General features: G+C 39.2%; 1 protein-coding gene across 1 annotated transcript in view; it reads right to left on the bottom strand.

The window, feature by feature from the left end:
• Positions 1-24,698, bottom strand: part of FMN2 (formin 2) — a 151,390-nt gene that overhangs the window by 22,138 nt on the left and 104,554 nt on the right. Inside the window, exons 11-15 of the mRNA XM_081188003.1 lie at positions 22,962-23,108; positions 18,915-18,974; positions 17,723-17,843; positions 8,463-8,555; positions 1,281-1,332 (exon numbers count right to left, since the gene is read on the bottom strand). Coding sequence (XP_081044129.1) covers positions 1,281-1,332; positions 8,463-8,555; positions 17,723-17,843; positions 18,915-18,974; positions 22,962-23,108 — 473 coding nt within the window. The remainder of the gene's footprint in view (positions 1-1,280; positions 1,333-8,462; positions 8,556-17,722; positions 17,844-18,914; positions 18,975-22,961; positions 23,109-24,698) is intronic.

Raw genomic sequence — 24,698 nt, 5'->3', positions numbered from 1 at the left:
CAAGGCATTCTGTGGCAGTTTTTAATATCTGGAACAGTCATCAGTGGTATAGTTTTGTGAAATAAAATGAAAAGAAGAGGTGATCAAATTGGAAATAGCTGATCAGAGTCCTTGGTACATCTATTGTGGTTTTGAGGGTTATGTAACTAATAATTTTATCATGTTTGTCCATCATTTATTGTGTTTATCTATAAGTTGCTTTAAGTTACAACAAGGTACCTATGCAGAACTTCATTCCACCTCTTCATGAGTATCTGATTTATTAAAAATAGTTCTAGTTTTCTGTTACTACAATCTTCCTTTCCCTTCTCAACAGAAATGTAACAATATTAGTGAAGGAAATGAGCCCACCCCCCTTACGTTTTTGAACAGTGAATGTCTTCCAACAGACCACAGATCACACAAAAATGAAGTACACATCAGCTGTTACACTGGCAATGAACATGAACTGCTTTCTGGAATCTGAAAACTATTGCTACAATCAGTTTAAAGCATTGAACTTAATGTGGCATTCTTAATTATCATGCAGATTTCTAAATGGAATACTGTACTAGCATTCTCAATTATTCTTTAAAACATGTCCCACTGTATTTCCTAGTATAATACAAGCAACTCTTCAAAAGTGTAATTTTAAAAAAATCTGGCAGTTCCATGAGTAATTTCCATAAGATTTGGAAACGTGAATTTTCAGAAAAAATATTTTCCATTGCTATTAAAGAAACTCTTAAAGCCGCAATGTTGAGAAAATTGCAAAAAGGAGGGAGAAAAAAGAAACCAGATTTTGTGCAAGAAGACTGAAGAGTCTTCAAAGACACAAACCCCATTAATGCTAACATCAATAATGAATTACGCAGTGTATCTGCTTTAATGTGCCTAATTAACTTTGCAATGAAGCCACATTTAATTATCCACATTATTAATACTTTTATAGGAACTTCCCGCCCCCCTACTTTCCTTTGTATATAGTGGGTAGCTCAAAAGTACAGAATAAAAGTATTGTGCATCTGTTATTAGTCTGAGGAAGACGACCCATTTTTTTATGCAAAGCCCTGATTGGATTATTGTTTTAATCCTCTTGGAAGTGTTGTGTTAATTTTAGGAAGAGTCTGAACTTTCTAGCTTTACAAGCATACTATATGAGAGCATCGTATACCAAGCAATACCCTATAAATTCTATTGGCAGAATCACAATTTGTCCTTTAAGACTTTGTTCCTTTTACTACCTAAAAAAATAGAAGCTTATTAGAATGTTAGTGGAATATGAAGCTTGGTCTGCTCACCTTTTATGTGTCTCTTCCAGGGATTTCTCTTCCATTTCATGGTCAATTTTAGCTGAACAACAGATAGAGAACAAGATTATATATAAAGTGTAATGCTATTATTTAAGCATTAATTTTCTTAAGCAGCAAAATTCTCCTTTTACACACTTCTGAAAGGAAAAGCTCTGTGTGAGCACTAAACTTGTGCACTTGGCCTTGGTGTGAAAGAAAATACACCAAAATCACTTCCAGAAGAAGTTTTCGATACATGAAAAGTTATAGGTACTAAAACCAGTAGGTGAACACCTTGACTGAAGAACCAGGTTATGCAAATCACCAAAGTAGATGTGAAGCACATTCACAAGTTAATGACCTAGCCAATATATTTACATACTCACTTTGTTTCTCATTCCACCATCACCATATAGTGGATATATGGCAAGTTTGCACCAGTATGCTGCTTCAAAAAGAAAATGCCTGTATAAACCAATAGTGCTAAGACTAAATGGCCCATGTCAAAATGTCACGTATACATCATTGCTATTATCACTACAGTATTAGTATCTACAGTCACCAGAAAACTGAATTAGCACTGCCACAAAAATCCCTCACAAGCGGAATTTTGGTTAAATATTGACATTTGAAAATTTCCTAACAATTTTAGCTGTATTGTGAAACAAGGATGCTTAGTATTGTTATCATGCTTTATGATAATTACAGAACAGTCTGTTTTCTTGTGGTTGTTTATTCTCCCAAAACTGGATCCGTCCACATCAAATATTTTATAATACCATCCAGGATCAGTCCAAAATCTCTGAGTAACATGAACTTTACCAATTCTGCATGCAGAAGAACAATTTACTGGGTGACATCCAATGAATTTTAACAGGGAGAAATGTAAAGTATTGCACTTGGGCAAAAAAAATGAGAGGCACAAATACAAGATGGGTGACACTTGGCTTGAGAGCAGTACATGTGAAAAGGATCTAGGAGTCTTGGTTGACCACAAACTTGACATGAGCCAACAGTGTGACGCGGCAGCTAAAAAAGCCAATGCAGTTCTGGGCTGCATCAATAGGAGTATAGCATCTAGATCAAGGGAAGTAATAGTGCCACTGTATTCTGCTCTGGTCAGACCACACCTGGAGTACTGTGTCCAGTTCTGGGCACCACAATTCAAGAAGGACACTGACAAACTGGAACGTGTCCAGAGGAGGGCAACCAAAATGGTCAAAGGCCTGGAAACGATGCCTTATGAGGAACGGCTAAGGGAGCTGGGCATGTTTAGCCTGGAGAAGAGGAGGTTAAGGGGTGATATGATAGCCATGTTTAAATATATAAAAGGATGTCACATAGAGGAGGGAGAAAGGTTGTTTTCTGCTGCTCCAGAGAAGCGGACACGGAGCAATGGATCCAAACTACAAGAAAGAAGATTCCACCTAAACATTAGGAAGAACTTCCTGACAGTAAGAGCTGTTCGACAGTGGAATTTGCTGCCAAGGAGTGTGGTGGAGTCTCCTACTTTGGAGGTCTTTAAGCAGAGGCTTGACAACCATATGTCAGGAGTGCTCTGATGGTGTTTCCTGCTTGGCAGGGGGTTGGACTCGATGGCCCTTGTGGTCTCTTCCAACTCTATGATTCTATGATTCTATGATTCTATGATTCTATGATGGCCATCTACCAGCAGAATGGACTTCCACTGGCACAATGTAATTTTTCTTTACTCTTTTGTTCCCCGCAATTCCCAGAGCAGACTTGGGAGGGCAAGGGGGTGAAGAAAAAGTGAAAGTCTTAGGCAGTCCCAATCCGCTAGCAAAACTAAAAAAAAAAATCCATGTGTGGAACAAAATGTTGTAAATAAAGATGGATTCATCCAAACCTGGTGGGAGCCTCCAAATTCCAGAGGAAAACTTGGCTGCAGATAGGGCAAATTGTTCCAAGGAATTGAAGCAACACAAAAACTAAGTGTATCACACTCCTTGACAGAATATGTATATCTAGATACAAGCCACAGTTATGAGGCAGTGCACTGTACATTGTACATGCCTTCTGAACTTCATGTAACTTGAATGTTTATATCGCACGTTTAACCACAACCTTTTTAAAACATGGTTTTTCTAGACATGGTTTGGACTATTTAAAAAATCCTATGTCCCAGTTTCTGAATTTCATCATTAGATAAAGCTCTTGGAAAAATCTTTAAAAGAATTTAACAGCTGACCCTAACTACCTTAAAAATCTGCAGTGGGTGTTGCCAGATAAAAAGAGACCAGACCACCTATCTTGCTAAGACCTACTGACCAAAGAAAGAAAGAAAGGGTGGTGGACACGCCAGCTTCAGCAACCCACTGAAATGATGGCCAAATCTAAGATCAACCTAGATATTTCATTCTAAGACTGCAACTTTAAATTAAAACGAACTGTGATTGGAGTTAAGTAGATTTCAGTTGGGAAAATCATTGCATAACTCTATCTGAAGCACAGTTTTAACATTTTATTTTAAGTATTCCTCAAATACAAATGCTAAAGCTTACCACAAAAATGCAGTGCTTGCCTCCAAGAAACTTGCACTGCTAAAAGTCTAGCGCTGCTTAGTGATTAACTAATGTAGAACGGTGGGTTAGAAAATGTATCTGCACTGTAAACAAAGTCATATGGGAGTATCGCTAGCTCATTTCCAAGATCACTCTGTTCTGACCAGATTATTTGAACTGGCGACAAGGTTTTACCACCAGGACTATTTAGGTGGTTTATACAATCTTACACATCCAGTTTGTAACCATAAAAAAGGAGACAGATGTTGCCCAATTTATTTTCAGAAAGTACTAAAGGATTACACCATTAAAATGTGATCCAAAGCAGAACAAGCTTATCAACTACATTTCTGTAGTAGAAAAGGAGTATCATCACAATGCATTTCGTTAGAGGAAGCTGGATAATTTTAGATTTTTGCAAAAGTAGGCTTCCTTGTGAAGAGGGTAAGACACAATGAGACTACCAGCTGACGCCTCTCCAGTACCATAAGCAGGATGGAAACATGTATGTGAGGCATGTAGTGCAGGTAAAAATGGGAAGTAGGGAACATAGGCAGACTTTTGTTTAAGTATGTGTGTGGATCAATTATTTAAAAGAAAATAACAAAAGCTAATATAATTATAATAATAATAATAATAATAATAATAATAATAATAATAATAATAATAATAATAATAATACCCTGCCCATCTGACTGCATGTATAAAGGGACAGAGGGCTGGTGCATCAAACTGCTTGCTTGTGGTGAATAAGGGAGTCAATATACATTGCTGCCATTTTGCCTGTCCCACATTGTCTTCTATCCTCTTCCATTTAGCAACTAATGGTTGGAGAAAAGCTTCAAGTTAGGGGTAAACAGAGCTATTTTCTACCGCATAAAGTAAATGGGATTATTGTTACAGACAAGGAAGAATTAAAGCCAGCATAGCTAGCTAAAACACTGAAGGTCAGACAAGGAGTTAGATGCCAAGATCTGGAAGCTGGCAGGCAAGAGCTAATGCTGAGACTGCCAGAAGACAAAGCAAGTTTATAAGCATTTGAGGCTTAAGGTGAGAAAGCACCAGAGTTGCTGCCCCAAAGTGGTTTGATACCAACCAATGCTTAAAGTGCTAGCAAGCTGCAGGGGGAAAAAACACTTGGCTCTGTTCCTGTCCTTGTGCTGCAGAGACTTCTTAAAAGATCAAGATCAAGCATTAATCTGAATACTTCAGCATCCCTGTGACACCTCTGATGGATCTTCCTTGTGTTTTGTATCTATTCATTCTGGTGAGGGAGGTTATATGTCCTTAATTTCAAAAGATTTCAGGTTTCTGAGGAAAGTGCCTGAGGTTGGACACCATTCTGGAAATCTTCTGCTAGTTACACATTTGGAATCTGTGAAGCTCTTGAGATATTTGCTTTCTCTGTGACATCAGATGGGTCCTGGCTACCAAATGACTCATTTTTCCATGAAGATGAGGCTATCAAAAGTAAAAGGAAAGAAATGACTGCCCCTAACAGACACCCTTTTAGAGTTGCAGGGCTTGTTGGTTATCTGTTTATCATTCTGGAAATAATTCTGCTGCAGCAATTAAACCGGGACTCAAAAGCCATCTGAAACGTTGTGCCTCAATGCCACTTCTTTTGCCATTGTCCTCAGCTGCAATCTTGACCCAATGATTACTGAGTGCTATTACTGTTTCAAGCCACTGTCTAGCCTGAAGCTTTCTCAGTAATTTAAGCTATTTCTGCTGAATCAGATCCAAAAGTCTCCTAAGGGAATATCACAATTTCTCAGTGTAATTGAATATAAAATTGCATTTCAATAATAATCTCTTATTTTTAACTGCTGGTCTAAACTCTGAATCAGTTTGTATGTGTTCATTGGTACCCTCCTCCCCACCTTTTCTCATTTAGAATGTTAAAGAAGCAATTGTCTAATTTGCTATGACTTTCGTTATGATTCACCTCCACATGTTGCCAGTTTTCTCTATCTGTCCAAATTAGTGCCTTTACCATGAGTCATTGCAACCACAACACAATAGATTTGAGAACGTAAATATGCTGTTGAACTGAAAGCCAAAGAATGTAGGCAGTATATAAATATCCTATAGAAAATTCCTATGCTGTTTGGAAATTCCATTTTCCTTTTCCCAGAAAACACTCTATATAAACAGAGTGTTTATATTACCCTCATTTTTCCTAAATGGTCTTTGTGCGTGCAATCTACCTGAAACAACTCATCGATTATGCCTACGTAAACAACAAAAGCCCTTAGAAAAAAATATTGAGATCAAAAGCCTGTCAGATACTATGCAGGAAAGCAAAATCCTGTATAAACTCTTTCAAGCCTGATTTCAGCCCAGCCAGATAAAAAACAAAGGATTTCATATTACAAACTATATAACATTACTTTATTTTTGGAACTTAATCAAAAGGTTTTCTTCTCCATCTCTGTATTAAACTTTGTTCAAGAATTCAAAAGGAAAACAAGGGTGCTCAACCTCATGGTTTTCTTGTAAGGTAAATGCAGGGGAAGGGCAGTTGAAGGCAAAAACCAGTAGGTAGGAAGGGGATATATAACCCTTCCTGGTAGGCAACTCACCTCTCACATGTCACTTAGTGGTTTTTGTTTTGTTTTTGAAAAAAAGCATCGTTCTGCCACAACCAGGCTATCAAGTAATCCCTGCTGGGAAAAACAACTAAGAAGGCATTTGCCCGGGAGAATCAGAGAGCACAAGTTGTATTAAGCAACTTGAGGATGTGGACAAACTGCTTGGAGGTATGATTCCTACCACTGATACTTGTCCTTTCTGCAAAGCTGAGCTGGGTATGTGGACCTCATAGGTTGTGAAGGCCTAGTTGAGGGATGGAGTCATCCCTGCTGCACTTAAAGAGGTAGTAGTGAGACAACTCCAGATGATGTTGAATGATTATGATTATTTGAATCCTTTCCAGTCTGGAGTCAGGTTCAGTTTTGAGAAAGCCTTGGACATCTTGAAGGATGACTTCTGCTGGGGAATGGATGCTGGGGGTGGGGGGGGAGTGTAACCATATTGTTCTCAGCAGCTTTCAATATCACTGCCCTTCTGAGGACTCGTCTGGGTTGAGACTGGGAGGCACAGTGCTAAGATGATTCTAGTCCTTATAGAAAACCATTATCAATTGGTGCCTCAGGGTCCTATTTTGCCTGCTACCCTATTCTTTACATGAAACCACTGGGAGAAGTCAAGAGCAGTTTGGCTCTTCCTCATTTTTCCATCTGCTCATCTCAGAAGAGTGCTGAATTGGTGATAGGAGGGGTTACCAGGTTGGATGAAGGTGAACAACTGAAACTTCATCTGGATAAGACAGATGTGCTGTCAGCTGGGAAATTGTCCACTCTCAAGGGAGGTGTTCAATCAAGACTCAGATGGGCTTGCACTTCCTCTGAAGAGCCAGCTTCACAGCTTGGGTGTAATCTTGAACTTGGCAGTAACTGGGGCAGCTCAGGTTGGCCCAGGAATGGCTTTTAACAGCTTTGTCTGATACCCAACCAGTGACTGGGCTACCCTACCCCCATATGGTTTTTAACTTTATTCCTTAATCAACTTTCTAGGTTTTTTTTATTTCTTTTTTTGGTGATCAGATTGCTCTTCAAAGCTGCCATCAGATTAATTTGGAAATTATATGACTCCTTATGGAAAGAACTTAGTTTTTTTCTCCAGAGCTTGGAAAAAAGTCTCTCAAGTAGTGGGAGCAGCAGCTTCCCCAACTCACATTTTAATGTGAGCCAGAAAAGAATTCAGGGGCTTTAAAATCCTGCCACTCATATGAGGCAGGCTGTTACAAGCCCCCTGGAGTCATCTTTGGCAATCACTCATAGCCGTGTAAGATTGTCTTCCATGAACACGGTCTTAACAGCGAGTCTGTAAGTGACTGTGGAGGCTTCAGAGACAGTGCTGATAGCTCTTGTTTCTTAGCTGATGGTACACTACCACTGAAGACGCCCAACAGCATTTCTTTCAAAGTATTTCACATCATTCCCAAAGTACAAGGTTCTAACCTTTAGAAATAAAAATAATTAGAAAGTTCCAAATGGAAAGGAAAACCACAATAACTATCATATTCGGTCCTATAGGGAATATCAGTCTGAGTTCTCCAGCAATTGGCTTGGAAACCTGAAAAATCTAAAATGGAGGTGAGAAATAAGCCATGGATTATGAAGTCCACTTTTGTGGCATTTTCTGTGAACATGACCCAAACATTTTACAGAATTCCTTAGATTTTGTTTTCAAAACATGTGGCCTTTCAAAGACAATTTGCAAGTGAAATAAACCAGAAGACTGAACACATCATATTTTTAATACTTTGAAAAGTATCACCATGTATTTGGAGACAAGTCAAAGCACAGCTTCAGCTTCCAGTTTTATGAAATTGTCAAGAAACAAATGCTAGGAAATTGTTTACTACACAGAATATGAACTCATCAGAAATATATATTTAAAAGTCAAAAACTGCCTCTATTATCATTTAGAAATGGAACACAGAACAGGTAGAGGTGTTCTGAAATGCAATGCCAATTGATTGAGCTAATCTACACATATCTGTGGTTTCAAAATAGACTCTTTATTCACCATGTCGAAACATTGTTTCCATAACCTTCTTTTGATAAATCTTGGAAAGGTTCAATGGCACCTCATTATTTACCTTGACTAATGAATTTCTCCATGCTGTCTTTAAAAGGCTGGATGTGTTCTTCTAATGAAAACTGGCAAACTTTGCCCGCTTCTGTCTCACATCCTGAAAATTGAAGTAACACACTGCATTAGAATGAGATTCATTACAAACAGACCTAAGTCCCAGTATTGGCACTTACATCTGATCCCATGAACTGTTGGCTCCAGCAAGCTTTTATGACTGTTTTGCAATCACATGCAAATTCAACTGAAATAGTGTCAGACCCGTTTTGGATTGGCACAGTCAATGCCACTTTACTATGAATAGGAACTCTCAGGAACATGGCATGGATGGAGAGAGAGACAAAGCTATGCCACGCTGATTCACCTACATGTCAATATAAGCCATCGTAATTTTCACCAATCCTCCTGCCTCCATTCTACATTCCATACTGTTTCAGCACTACATTCCATACTGTACCACTACCACTGGATGCAACCCAATGACCATAGTCTATTCAGATTCCTGGGGCCTAGGTTTGGTATCTGTGGACAAGACTGTAAGAAATGTGAATAATTGTACTTAAAAAAATAAAAGTTTAACCAACATTTACTGCCTGGTAGGAAACTTAAAAACAAAACTTACATCTGTCTCAGAGAGGTAGGCTCATAAAATATATACACATATGCAAAGTAAACCATATTTCTAAACTTTGTGGAATTGAGTACTCAGCTACAGTAATCTACCAAGGCTCAGATCACACACACTTGTAAACATGCTTAACTATACTACCATGTGAATTCTATTGACCTCAATGAAACCATTCATGCTTACAAAGTTAAAAATATACTTAAGTGTTCATAGGCTCAGTGCCTAAACAAATGCAATGCTAGGTCAATTTCACAGCAAGTGCAAGAGCTGCAGTGCAATATAAACTTCATTTGATAGACTATGTGGTCTCTGACTTTTGTTGTGTCTTCAGGCAAAACCAAAATGCTTTATGTGCTTATTTTTTGTGGCAGCTATGGCATAGTCATGATAAAGGATACTCTATATCCAAATGACTAAGAGCTGGAATAACTCCTCTTTAAGGAAAGCTTACAACATTTGGGGATTTTTAATTTAGAAGAAAAAGATGAGTGGGTGGGGTGTGTGATAGAAGTGTATAAGATTTGACAAATTCATGATTAGTAAGGCTATCAATAGCTGGCAGTTATGATAGCCCATGCACTATCAGAACAGTATGCTTCTGAACAGCAGTTGCCTGCAGTCATGAGCAGGGAAAGATTCCTTAGTTCATTTCCTCCTTGTGGGCTTCCTACAGTTGTCCACTGTGGGAACAGAATGCTGGTCTAGAGGGCATTTGGTCTTATCCAGAAGGCTATTCTTACATTCATAAAGAAGATTAGTTTTCATCCTCTTCAAAATGCTCAAGAAGGCCTTGCAGATCCCAGAAAAGAATCTTGCAAATATATTCCAAATGTTTCAAGAAGCTAACATATATGTTTTGGTTATTCTCAGCTGGTGGCTCCTAGCAAATAATCACATTTCATGACTGCTTTGAAGTTTAGGTCATCTGCAGCTTATCCTTACCTCAAACCTGTATCCTCCCCTACAGCAAACCAGTGTGAATAGCTGCCACCAGCAGGGAAAACAAAACCCAGGCAGCCTTCTATCCACCATCACTCCAGACACAATTCTTTATGTGTAAGAAGTAATAAGCACATATTTATCATAAGGTTAAGTGGGTTACTAGCTTGCTTAGAGAGTAACCAGACTTTTAATTTAAACCACAATCTCTGGTTCATATATAACATTAAGCTATGAACTTGAAGGTAAATGCTACCAAATGCTTCTCTCAGCCACGTGGGATGAGAAAGGATGGGGAACTACGAGTCAGTGGTTTGCTCAGGCTCAATTCCGCTAAACCACGGTTTAGCATTGCCTGTGAACTGAGCCTATGTTTCACTATCAGGTTTCAGAAAACAATGCTCTACTACAATTTATGGAAGAAGGCAATCAGATGCAGTGTTACATTCATTTTATTTTAATTAACAAAATTATAGACCACATTAAAAAAATAAGTTATTTGCACAAGACTGAAATATTTATAAGAAAACGCCAATAAAATCAACAGACTTTAAAAACACTTAACCATAATAAAATGATCAGCATATAGATATAATCTGTATTGTTTCTAGCCGATGCACACAGCAATGAATGATGGTTAAGCAACATTCCATGATACCTGGGACCACTGTCAGCACAGGAAGAATATCGGCTAATTTGCCAATATGTTGATATTTTAAATGCAGTCTTGGATTCTGTGAAAATCCACATTCATCCAATGAGAAAAAACTGTGCAAGGTATTAATTTGCCTCCAGTCTTAAACCCACTTACTAGGGAGTAAGATCCACTGAATTTATGGAGGCTTATTTCAAACGAAATATGCATACAATTGTGCTATTTGTGAATCAGTCAAAAGACAAGAGCTGAACAAACATATGATCAAAGGTAAATTTCTGATTTGATATTCATGGCATACATCTTATTTCAGCTTAATTTTGTAGGTTGAGGGGTGCATGCCATAATTCACAATCTGTCAGATGTCATTCATCTGGGTATAAGTCTACAAAAAGACATCCAAATTTCCTCACATTTTAAGAATCTGCCCTTTTGGTTAGACAGTGAGAAAAATGGCGAGCACTTCTTATTTGGGTACTTTGAAAAGTTTCCCCAAATTTATTTTCAGAAATATATTAGGGATATAGATCTTACATATTACTGGAAAGAGAAACGCCATCTGATCTGAATACCATAGAGTCATATAGAAATGCTTGAAGTCGGTAACTTTAAAGGGAGTTCAGATTTAATGCAGGGAAACAAAGCCAGGTTTATCTGAATTGCACACTTTTCCATGAGAAGAGAAAGACCTCTCAATTTTCTTTTATTTATTTTTTTGGGTATTGTTAGGACTTATGCTAAGGACTGTTGAAGCTTCAAAAGCCTCTACAGACAGCTCCTTGTTTGGAGTTTTAAGGACAGTAAAACATGACTCACAGATTGACTGAAATCCTGGCTTTATTTTACATATGGTTTAGGTTTAGGAGTCTGCATGCAGTGATGTTTCAGTCAATTAACCCTTTCAGCAATGTTTGCACAGGCTACTGAAGTATGTGGGTGCAGCACTAATGATTAGCTTGCCACAGCAATGTTTACGTGGAAATCCTAAGAGGTTTTTAAGCAGCGGTCATGAAAACCACTGTTGAGTTGAGTAGTCCTATTACCTTGAAATGAATTATGTCAATATTAGCAGTGTATGTGGGTTGTAGTTCATTAGCCTTCAGGACCATAGCCTTAAAGTACTCTTACATGCCTGCAGCCCATGTCAAAGTGACATGGACTCAGCACGACACGAAAAGCAGCAGCAGGAGGGCTCCTGACAAGAAGTCTGCATCAACCTCTATAGGAGCTGCTGACCTGGGTCTGCTCTGGGTGAGACAGAATGCAACTGGTCAGATCTAGGAAGATTGTTTTGTATTTCTGAAGTTTATCTGACACACCACTCTCAGCTATGAAAATGACTTTCCCTCCTTAAAACACACACAAAATTCAGCTATTACAGGACTGAAGTCATTTCTAGAAGAATGAAAAACACTTAGAAAAACAATGAAAAGTACATAGCATAATGCAAAAGTGATATGTCTATGGAGGTTATACCAAAATTGTAAACCACTACAAAATGGGTACAGTTGAGAGAAACATAAGCATGTTTAAGTGTCTGACGGTGTCAGGATTACCTTTACTGTCTTTTAATTGAGTCTAGTGCACAGATTTCTGCATGAACATGAAGGGGGCAGATGGAGACGTAGAGAAGGAAAGCCATTCCTTTATAGAAGAGTCTTTGCTTACATTTCAATCCAGCATCTTCAATGCACAACTGGTGAACTTAATTTTTCATTGTAAACTGCATCTACTGAGTGTATACTGGACCAATTCACACAATCAGTGCGATGTGTTTGCAGTAACGTCACCCAAAGTCTTCTTTTTACTAAGCAAGATCCACATCCCTGTGAACTTGTTAAGATAGCAAATCCGTGTTTCTGGAAAGAGGATGATATCCCTCTGTGGCCTATCCCACCTCCATGAACACTCAAGAAACCTGAGCACCCAGTAGCTGAAAATGTTACGCCCCCTGTTGCAGGTGGCGTTTCAATTGTTGAACTGTGGCAGTGCTGAGCTGCAATTATGTCATACATTAATATATCCAAATGACTAGTCATAATTTAGTCCAGGGATCAGCAACATTTTTGGGTCTGTGTGGGCACAACAGCAAACCAGAGAACCTATTGTGAGCAACACCCCCCCCCCACAACCTATTGGCTATAATAAAATGTTTCTTTCAAGCCTACTTTGAGTGGGGGTGGAACAGGAGAACATGTGAGCACCAGGGAAGCACCTGTTGGTGCCTATGAGCCCCCAGACACCACATTGGAAATCCCTGATCTAGTTTTATCTATGCTCATTGATTATGCTCCTAATCAATTTTGGAGCCTTTTTTAAAAAAAAGAAGAAAAGAAATAGTTTGCAATGGAACATCTTCCAATGTGCCTAAATATACTTTTTTTCAGCGACAGAACCAAACTTCAGATGTGATTGAAAGTAGTGGAACTGGAGCCAAAAATACTGGGACTTGAAAATATACTCATTTCAGCAATATTTTCAACAAACGCTAAGATGCAAGGGGTGGGGAACCCTGCAGGAGTTGACACAAAGTCCTAAACTTAAAATTCTCCTGTATCATTCCAATGCAGTAGCAGCCTTTCTCTTTAACAAAGCAAGCTGATTTAAGTATTGTAGCAAGTGCTAAAATTTCAAGTGTGGAATGACAGAGTTACTGAAAGTTATTACTCGACATGACTGCATCTAGGAGGTCTGCTGACAGCCCGGAGAGATCAAAAGCAGATCAGGTTGCTTAACAAACTATATGTCACTGAACTGAGAAAGGCTAAACTGAGAATCCTGGAGAGCTGTGAAATCGGGGAGCAATTGATGGAGCCGAACCAGTAGATATATTAATAAAATCCCAAGCTGTCTCGGGTCCTTTGTTTATTAGAGTGTCTGGTACATAACAGATTAATGTCCAGCCACATAATGCTTTAAAACAAGGGCAGAAGAAATTGGGGGCAGCTGAACAGAATGATTAGTGAAATGTTACATAAATAGTTATGAAAACTGGACATGAAATTCGTGCTCTAAAATAGAAGAAATACCCCAATATGCTCTTTTGAACGTCTAAAATTGCATCTTCTTTACATAATACCTCTGAAGTTCCCCCTCACGCCAGTATTAGCAGTCTCCAGTGCACAGTACTGCTCATAAAACAAACAGGGAAAATAAAAAGAAGGAACCTGTGCAATCATCCTGAAAACATATATAAAAACAATCTATCCCCACAAAATTTTCCCTTTTAAGCACATGTGCACCCAAGCTTATCATTCTGATTACACACCATAAAGAAAACATTTTACATTATTATAAAAATAGTTTTAAGTTAGCCTGATTTCCCACAGATTGCTAATACACTGAGACAGTCAGATGTAGCCACACAAGCTAGCTGTTGCTCCATTTTTATGTAGCACAACTTTCAAAATATAGGTAGGAATTTCAGAGGAAATAGCAATCCCATTGCATGATTAGATTTGGAAGGGCAGAGACAAATGCACTTTACACCCAGCAATTACTGGGGAATAAGCGGTGCAGGTATACCACTTTGGAAATTATTTTGTGCACCAACTTTGCTCATTAATATAGTCATTCTTATTTTTTCAGTTGTGGAGAGAGAGGTACAAACCAACAGTTTTATACTTAAGTCTCAATGAAAAGTCTGATTTAGAATTTGAGCAGATAGATGACCTTCAGACTGGTTCAGTGCTAGCTCTTCCATGGACCCTATGAACTTGTCCTTATATTATTTTTGGTCTTGTCATTGTCCTCCCTCTGCAAGCCTTACCAAACAGGTTAAGCTTTCTACTACTAAACGCGGGATACAAGACACAGAAATGGTATGGACACAGTTGAAGAAATTTCCTGTCGGTCTCAGCATGGATTTGCCCACAACTCAGGAACTAAAAGGTGCTGGATAAGTGTCTGGAGCTAGGATAAAGCTTATGGCTTACATCTTAACCCAACTTCCACTGTCAGGATCATCAGGCGGGCAGGGTTTTCATTCACAGGATGTACAAATGAACATAAGAGGAGCCCTTCTGGATCAAGCCAAAGGCCCATCTAGCCCAGCATTTAATTAGCTAAAGGCCTGGGAGAAGAGGAATGCTTTGCTTGGTGCCTAAAGATGCGTAACGTAGGTGCTAGGTGAGCCTCCCTGGGGAAAGCAGGTTGTCAAGATGTTCTCACGATGGCCAGCCAGATGCCTATGGGAAGCCTGCAAGCAGGACTGGAGTGCCACAGTACTCTCCTCAATTGTCATTCCCAGCAACTAGTATTCAGATGCATAATGCCTCTGACATTAGACTCTTGAGAGTCCCATGGACTGCAAAAAGATCAAACCTATCCATTCTGAAGGAAATCGCCCCTGAGTGCTCACTGGAAGGACAGATCCTGAAGCTGAGACTCCAATACTTTGGCCACCTCATGAGAAGAGAAGACTTCCTGGAAAAGACCCTGATGTTGGGAAAGATGGAGGACACAAGGAGAAGGGGATGACAGAGGATGAGATGGTTGGATAGTGTTCTTGAAGCTACCAGCATGAGTTTGACCAAACTGCGGGAGGCAGTGGAAGACAGGAGTGCCTGGCGTGCTTTGGTCCATGGGGTAACGAAGAGTCAGACACGACTAAACGACTAAACAACAACAATGCCTCTGACTACAAGCAGAAGGGAAGTGGAGGGCTTCACTGATCTATCCTTCCCCCTCTGCCCCTTGAAAATCTGTTCCAGAAGGTTGGATGAATTTCTGGAGCAGAATGAGAGGCATGTAGGTAGCTGCAGGGAAAGGGGAGACGGGCAAAAAATGCTGCTTCATCCATGAACTTGAGCAGGAGCCCCTCCTCGATCCCAGTTCCCTTCATGAATGGAAGGATTCTTCCATTTGTGTAGGGCTAGGTAGGATCCAGGCCTCTGAATGTAAGTTTTACTAGCTCAGGGGAGACAACGTGCGACAAGGCCTTCTCCATGGCAGTGCCCCATCTATGGAACACCTTCCCCAAGAAGATGCCTCTGCCCCTCATATTGATGACGTTTAGACACAAACTGAAGACATATTTGTTTAGTCAGACTTTTCAGATATGAATCGCAACCAAAATTTCAGAAGCTGGCATTGTTTTTGAATTTTTTTGTTTCTTTCTTTTAGAGATGTATTTTTAGATGTTTTTAATTATTGCTTGATTATTCTTCTGTGTTGTTCACTGTCCTATGCTGTCACAGGAGGAAGGGCCATAAAGAAAGAAAACTGATGGCAAGGAGCATATATGACAGTATGCATGAGGAAAATAAGAGTATGCTTGAGCCTCTATGTACATGCAAGGAATCTGTGTTTGTGCAAGTAAGAAAGAGGTATATGGTGTGGAATGGGGAGTAAGAGTACATATCTGTTTAGTTTAGAAGTTATTTGGAACCCTGCCTCTCTACAAAAAGAGTATTCTGCTATTACGATGAGCATCCAATGGTTTATAAAACTTGCAAAAGCCATCGATAAATTCAGCTAAAGCCATTAAAAGGATTCTTTTCGTCAAGTCAAATTGCACTAGCTTTAATGCCATGCTAAATTTGCTGCTTTGAAAACCTCAGAAAATTGTTTCCTCATGTGAGAAGAAACTCATGTCATGTTTTTCCAACTGCTTGTGACTTAATCACCAGTCTCCATTTAGAATGACATTGCTTGACTGTCATGTGCAGGACCAGCATTATATTAAGCCAGAAGCAACTGAGAGATGTTGCATGGCTTCAGATTGGCTTGTACAACTGAGAAGCATGGGAAATCTCCATTAATAATGGCAATCTCAGAACTTGATTATTGCAAGGTGGGGCGACTCTTGGGCCTCATCCCAAGGCTCCAGCTGATGTGAAATGCTGCGGCGAGGCTTGTTGGGGACAGACACTACTTGTGCTCCAAAGCTTGCACTGGCTGCCCACATGCTACAGGGGCAGCTTCAAGACTCTTAATAGTCTTAATTTACAAGATCCTTAATACAAGGTCCAGGGTATCTGATGCCTTATAGCCCTGCTCAATCACTGTGTACTTCAGGGGAGCCTCTATTAGCGGTCCCCATGGCTCAGATACTTGGCTTGTATCCCCAAGGAGCTGTGCCTTCAGCATTGTGGGTCCAATTTTCTGGAACTCCCTTGCAATTGAGGTCAGACAGCCCCCTATCCCTCCTGAACTTTCAGTGCTTACTGAACACTTAAAATAAAAATCCACCAGGATTTTTAATTGTGGGACTCTGAAGAACATTTCCCAAAGGATCCAACACCAGCTTCTGGAATTGGAAAAGCAGAGCCATTTCAAAGCATTATCTCCAACAGCCATCTCAGACAGATACCATGGTCATTGCTATCAAAAGCTGCTAAGAATTTCAAGAGAACAACAAAGGCAGTTTCAGTTCCAAACCGGGTCTGAAACCTGTCTGAAATATATCTACAAAATCAGATTCATCTTGTAATGACATGTTCAGCTACCAAGACAAGAATATTAGCAACTGTCTATGGTTAAATAAACATCTGTCTTGTTGAATATATGTCGTGGTTTAAGACCATCCTGCTGCTTTGGAGAGCTAGATTAACAGAACAATCCTATACATGTCAACTCATAAATTAGCTCCACTGTGTGCAGCAGAACTTATTTCCAGGACTGCAGCCTAAATAGCCCATCAAGAATACTCTGGCACTTTTAACAATTTATATATTAAGCTCTGTGTTCTTAAATATTGTGCCATGCTTTCCGTGCAAGTTATTTCAGATTTTCTAAGTGATATGTCAGAAATTCCAAATGATGACTTCCCTCACAGCCCATTCACCTTCTCAAGACAAACCGCATAAGTTATTTTTGAAAAGCTCTAAATATGAGAAGTGCAATTTTAAAGGCTTATGTAGAAAAACTGTTTTCTCTTCTGTAGAAGCTTAGTTTTGCAATCAGTTGCTGATAACATGCACTTGAAGGTTTTTATTCATATCTGTGACATACATTTGGCTTTATGGGCATCATATCTTTCAAACTTTAGATACACAGAGAGAAATCTTCTAAATGTTTCTCAAAAGGGACTGCAAACACGTACCTCGCAAGTCTTTTTTAAGTTTGCGGAGATCCTTCTGAAACTCTTCAAATTTTAACTGAGTAGCTTGAAAAAGGTCCTGTGGCTCTGGAAGAGGGAAGATGCACTGTTCTTTTCCAGCATCCTGACAAAGCATAAAATAAATAAAATTAAAATATTAAAATATTTGCAACTGAGATATGAGCTCAACTTTTAACACCTACTTATTAAAGCAAATATAGTATCTAAGTAGTCAAGGTACAGGCTTGTTAATACCAGATAAATGGAATCCAACAAGCAAATAGGCAATATCACTTGGTAGCTCATTGTGTGCTCGTGGAAAAGATGAACTAGTCTGCAACTATATTTAAAACGGTAAAGAGTAGAGTAGAGTGGCCGGAGCCTCAAGATGAGTGGGATAGCTGTATTTTTCCAGCTGTAAAGCAGATGGAGATCAGGGCATAGTTACACAATAACAGGGACTGGAAACCTGTAGCCATCGAGATGTTGTTGGACTACAACTGCCATCATACCTGACCATTGGGCTAACAACCTCTGAAGAGAGGAAAGAGACAGCTTTCTCATCCCTGCTCTGAAAGATAAACCGAAGCTCCCTGTGCCCATTAAGCCCAGTAGTAATATGACCTGAAATTTATTTCCAGATTCATTTCTGCAAAAATGATGTACACAATTTCTCAGGGAAGGAGGCCTGAGCTAGTACCATTGCCTTCTCAAAAATATGGATATGCCAGGGTAACATGAGATTGCAATTTCCAATTCTAATTTCGGTGTATGCAATTTTTTATGCATGATTGTGAAGTATTAGCTTTTGTTGTAGATGGCATGTACAATCTTGAATGGATTGTTTTGGCAGATGTCTCTGACGCCACTGAGGGGTAAGCTTCAATCTACCCTCCTGGTAATTTTTCTTTAAAAAAAACATGTTAGTTTGCTTATTGTATTTTTATACTGTTGTAACCCACTCTGGGACCTTAGGGTGAAGAGCGGGCTAGAAATCTAATCTAATAACCATAACAACAGCAACAACATTTCACCTCGAAAACATATCCACATTCCTAGCAGATAATGGTAAATCAAAGCTATATGCAGAGCATACTGTCACACTTAAACCACTAGAAGACAATGAATTAAGCTTCAGTGACAGAAGCAAGAAAACCAAAGCAAAAAAAGTTAAAATGGAGAAATTTATACCTACCTCATCAAAATTACGCAAATAATATGAGACGATATATGACAGAAGACTTCTGCTGTTGTCCTGTACAGGGGCAAAATTAAATAATGAAGCTATTGTGCATAAAATGTATACGATTTTTGCTCATCATTTCTATTTTTTATACAGTTGGTGAACCATTAAACTAGAAGGTGAAGGAAACTTAGGAAGAGGACAAGAGCATTATAACTCAGAGCTATGTTAGCAGAGAAGCAAGAGCTGACATATTAAATCAGGATTAAAGGAAATACTGTAGAGTCCAATCTTGCATGCATATGAACAGAAAATTAAAGGGAGTGTTGAATGCCCAAAATATGAGGAAATGTGTACAGTCTTTTCTTTTATGCCTTGTTTCATCTATATCTAGCTGTTATTTTCAGATAGTAAAGGCCAATGGCAGAGAAATTAATGATGATAGGGATACCAATGGACAGAATGTAAAACTCTATTAATGATTCCTTAAACTGAAAGTTTCTGAACTATGTCTGCTTCAACTTAAACCACTGGATACTGTTTATAACTGAACAGTAATGCAATTAATAGGAAACAAATGCTGGAGCTTGAGGGCAGGTTATCCAATGAACTGTTGACAATATGTTTAAAGAGGACAAAACAAAGTACTTCTTCATGCAAATCACACACATAGTTTATGAAACTCATTGCCACAGGATGTTATGGTGGTCACTATAGATAGTGCATAGATACAGAATTAGACAACTACATTAAGGAAAACTAAGTTAAAGCCTATTGGCCAAGACAATTGAAACATTGGCCAATTTAGAGGCACTATACCTCCTGCCCACCTAGCAGTTCGGAAGCACCCCTAAGTGCAAGTAGATAAATAGGTACCGCTTTATAGCGGGAAGGTAAATGGCGTTTCCATGTGCTGCGCTGGTGCTGGCTTGCCAGAGCAGCTTCGTCACGCTGGCCACGTGACCCGGAAGTGTCTCCGGACAGCGCTGGCCCCCGAAAGTGAGATGAGCGCACAACCCTAGAGTCGGACATAGAATCATAGAATCATAGAGTTGGAAGAGACCACAAGGGCCATCGAGTCCAACCCCCTGCCAAGCAGGAGGTGGCCCGTACGGGCAGGGGTACCTTTACCTTTTATACCTCCTGTGACAAACATTGGATAACATTCTCCATTATGCCCTGCTTGTAAATTTCCCCGAGAATTTCTGGGAGGCAACTGTTAGAAACAAATTTCTGGGCAAGATGGAACAATGGTCTGACTAAGAATAACCTTTCTTATTTTCTTAAAAAGAAAAGAAAAAGAACAACAATTTAATTTAGAATCACTAATAAAGGAACCTGCATGAAATTCAAAGTTCAATACAGATTCCGTTTGGAAAATATGCAGATGTAATGATAAAACACAACAATTTCACTACAACTTTCACTATGTAGAAAAGGAGGGTTGTCATTTTCATAAGTGGTCCCTAAAGCATGTTCTGAAATTTCAAGAAGTGTGCTGTGGACACAGCAAGTATAAATGAATCCAATTTATTTGGCATTTTTTGACATTGTATCATGGAGCTACTTAAGCTTTCACATCAAACAATGCCAACATCAGTGTGCTGGACTGCCAAGATCAGTGTGCTGGACATCACTTTTGAACAGGAGGACAATTGCCATAGATGCCAAAGTCCCCACCACTTATAGAGAAGTCAGAGTCTGAAGGCTACAGCATGGTATTGTCTGCCAGCCTCTGGTGTGCAGTGATGATGCGAGTTGCCACATTCCATGAATTGTAAGCCTCTCAGTAGCTTGATCCAGATCCACTTCAGAATGGATGGGATCTTAGTGTCTGTTGTCCAATGTGAAAAGACTCGCAGAGGATACATACTCACACCCAAACACCATTTCTTATGCTTTCAGCCATTCATAGTAATTTCTGTTAAACATTCCGCACCTCGGGTGCTGCATGCAGAATTGTTCCCAACATCAAAAAAATCACAATCGGGGGGGGGTGTTCTTTTCACTTTCCTACTTTTATAGACTTATTTCTAGTATTAAAGGAAATTTGACACCTAGTTGACTATTGATAATTTTTGGCTAGTATTTGTTTCATTGTCTTTGGTCACTTCAGACATTACCAAATAGTGTTCAAAGTGGCCAAATAGAAAGAAATGCTTCATTCCAGTATGTATTCCTGGCCTTTCTCAACAAAGTCTTGAAGTGATGCAATGCTAAAAGACTGTATTTCAGTAACTGACATCAGTAATGGGATGGGACCAATCAATGATCAAGATGGGAAGCTTCCTGGAAAAATGAATCCTGCAACAAAATTCATCAAGTTACTTTTTTTTGCAATTAGCAGTGTTGCTTAGCATTCAAATCTCTTCTACTTGCTTCCAAGGATACATGTGATATATAATTATATCCTTAAGACTTTTTTCCATTTGTAAATGCTTTCTATGCTTTGTAGACAATCTTGTAAGCAAATTAAGAGCTTGTTCACATAAGGTTATCCTGAGAGAACAACTACTTAACGTCTTTCTACGTTTCTGATTTCTGATTTCTTGCTAATGAAAAAAAGAGAACCTGCTAGATTAGCCAAACTTTTGATATAATTCTTGCTAATTAGACACATTCATGAAGGATACATGTATTAAGGTCTGATCATGTAAATGTGCACTATCACCATTATCTTATATATAAATGGTGGGAAGAAGAGTTTAAATGCAATAAAACATAGAAAGTGTACTGTTGACGGAATCTCTGAAACATTTGGTTATCTAAAAGTATGAAAACAATGGATTTTTGGACCAAAGCTCACAATCTGAAAGAGACCAAATAAAAAAATTCCTTCCTGTAGCACCTTAAAGACCAACTAAGTTAGTTCTTGGTATAAGCTTTCGTGTGCATGCACACTTCTTCAGATACACTGTGTATCTGAAGAAGTGTGCATGCACACGAAAGCTTATACCAAGAACTAACTTAGTTGGTCTTTAAGGTGCTACAGGAAGGAATCTTTTTATTTGGACTATGGCAGACCAACACGGCTACCCATCTGTAATCTGAAAGAGAGTTACTGCAGAATAAGGAAAAAATATTGTCTAAAATGTATAAGCTACTAGTGGAGTGGGAAACAAAAGATGAGGTGGTTAAAGCCTCAATGACCCACTGGCAATTGATATAGGGTATACAATAGAATTAAACCTCTGGGAGAAAGAAATTTACTGCATGTTACATGTTGAAAGAGAACTACATGAAAGTGATTCATAGACGGTATTTAGCCCCAAGTAGACTAGCTAAAAATTATAAAGTGGAATCAAATTTGTGTTGGAAATGTGAAGACATGGAAGGGGCTTTTTCATATGTAGTGGGCATGCAAAAAAAGTTAAAGAATATTGGGAGATGATATTTAATGAGATGGAAAAAAAAAGTTTAAAACAGAATTCAAAAAAAAACAAACCCAGAGGCATTTCTGTTACGAATGGTTCAGACATTTATGTATGCAACAACAGTGGCTCAGATCCTGTTAGCCCAAAAATGGAAGGTGAGAGAGGTCTCTAGCAAGGAGAACTGGTAACTTACGATGATAGAATATGCACAGTTAGCAGGTCTAACAAGCAGAATTAGAGAGCAAGAATCACAGGTGTTTAGAAGAGTGGAAAATTTTCACTGAGTATGTAGTAAATATTTGTGTACAGATGAAAATGCTGGCAGTATTAAGGAAAATTCAACAGTATAACATATTTAAAAGGGATGTAAGATGGGAGAACTGAATTAGATGGGTATATAAAAATATGCAGGAATTGTGGGTAAATTAAAAGAACCTTGGAAGGGAAGGGAGGGAAGAAGTTGAATGGATGGCTATAATGGATGGCTATAATGAAATGTAATAATAATTTGAAAATGTGATAAAAAATATTTTTTAAAAAAACAGTATGGAAACAAGACTTTAAGGACCATATACATAACAGATGTGATCAACCATTTATTTAATGACTGAGGTAACCACAGGGAATCTATGAGCTAAAGAATACAATATTAAATTTTACAACAACTGAAAAGAACCAAACTTACGCTACTCTTGACATCTTTCAGTTTGGGAAGTATGTCTAACCCAAAGCCATCTGCTTGTCCTCTTGTCCTGTTTCCACCATTCATGTAATTCCCAAAAGCAAGGACCAAACTTAAGACCTGCATAACTCCTGAGCCATTCTTCAGTGTCTGAGAAAACAAGATACAGAGCAACTTCTTCATCAGAAATATTTGGTTTCATTTAAGAAATAATAGACAATGGCAATGGCAAAAATGATTATTTGTTATAAGAAATATATATGCTGTAACTTTTGCATATCATATTCATGCTATGTTTATCTCAATAAAACCTCAATGGTAACAATTTTGTAAGACTTAACTGTTGCTCACGGGTTACAAATAAAATAACACTAAAATGTTGTTCAAATTCTGAAAGTTTTACCACCACCACCCCGCCCTTCCCTGGCACAGGAATATCAGTACTTATTAATCATTTGGTATCATTAAGGTCACTCCTCTTCAACATATACACATATATAATAGGGAAACCCAGCCAGCTGGGCAGGGTATAAATAAATTATTATTACTATCATCATCATCATAATCAGGGTTTCCCGGTTTCTATTAAGGGACAAGCGCCATATTTTGTCAAGAGAAAGTGGTTGGAGGTGTCATATAACAGCTCAACCATAGAAAATGTTAGGTGGAGCTCTAAGTACATGCTCTATCTGGCATATAGCAGGTGTGTACCTGGGAAAGAAAACACAGATTTTGACAGCAGAGGAAAGTCACAATAATGTTTTATGGTGATGGGAAAAATTCATAAACAGGGGATATTGGAGGCCCACAGGGGAGGTGTGCAAAGGCTGCATGCGCATTAGAGTAACTGGGCAAATATCACCAGCCATAACATAACTTGCAGCAATGCAACTCTGGATTTCGCACCAGAAAAAACCAGAATGATTCCCATTCTTGACAAGAAACAACCACAGAATACAAGTTGTGAAGAGTTTTCTCTTCACTAGCAAATTAGTCATCTTACACTTGCTAGCAGAGAGATAAATAAGCATCACCAGCAGCAATGGTGTGAGCATGACTCAGCCAGCAAGAGAACCCCTGGCACACCAACGCTTGGCACAAAAGGAAGACCACCACCACATAGGCTTCTGCATAGTGGGTTAAGCCCCACAACCATCCTCTCCTGATGGAAGGAGGTATCTGGCACAATGGAGCCGTTCTGTTATACTTCTGTTTCTTGTTAAGAACACACACAGAGACAATTCTTAATGAGGTGGGCCACCCTACTATTAGCAACTGGATTCTTGATGGCTAAAAAAGCATGGCAAACAAAAGTCAACTCTTCTTAAAGGTAAAGGTACCCCTGCCCGTACGGGCCAGTCGTGTCCGACTCTAGGGTTGTGCGCCCATCTCACTTAAGAGGCCGGGGGCCAGTGCTGTCCGGAGACACTTCCGGGTCACGTGGCCAGCATGACGAAGCTGCTCTGGCGAGCCGGCACCAGCGCAGCACACGGAAATGCCGTTTACCTTCCCGCTATAAAGCGGTACCTATTTATCTACTTGCACTTAGGGGTGCTTTCGAACTGCTAGGTGGGCAGGAGCTGGGACCGAAAGACGGGAGCTCACCCCGCCTCGGGGATTCGAACCACCGACCATGCGATCGGCAAGCCCTAGGCACTGAGGTTTTACCCACAGCGCCACCCGCGTCCCTCTTAAAGGCCTAAAAAGCTTCATTAGTATTACGTTAGATGAAATCTGTTT

The sequence above is a fragment of the Podarcis bocagei genome, assembly GCF_964188305.1.
Source record: "Podarcis bocagei genome assembly, chromosome: 3".
In the NCBI taxonomy this organism is placed as follows: domain Eukaryota; kingdom Metazoa; phylum Chordata; class Lepidosauria; order Squamata; family Lacertidae; genus Podarcis; species Podarcis bocagei.
Note: the sequence above shows the minus strand (reverse complement) of the source record. Positions and strands in the feature narration are given on the sequence as shown.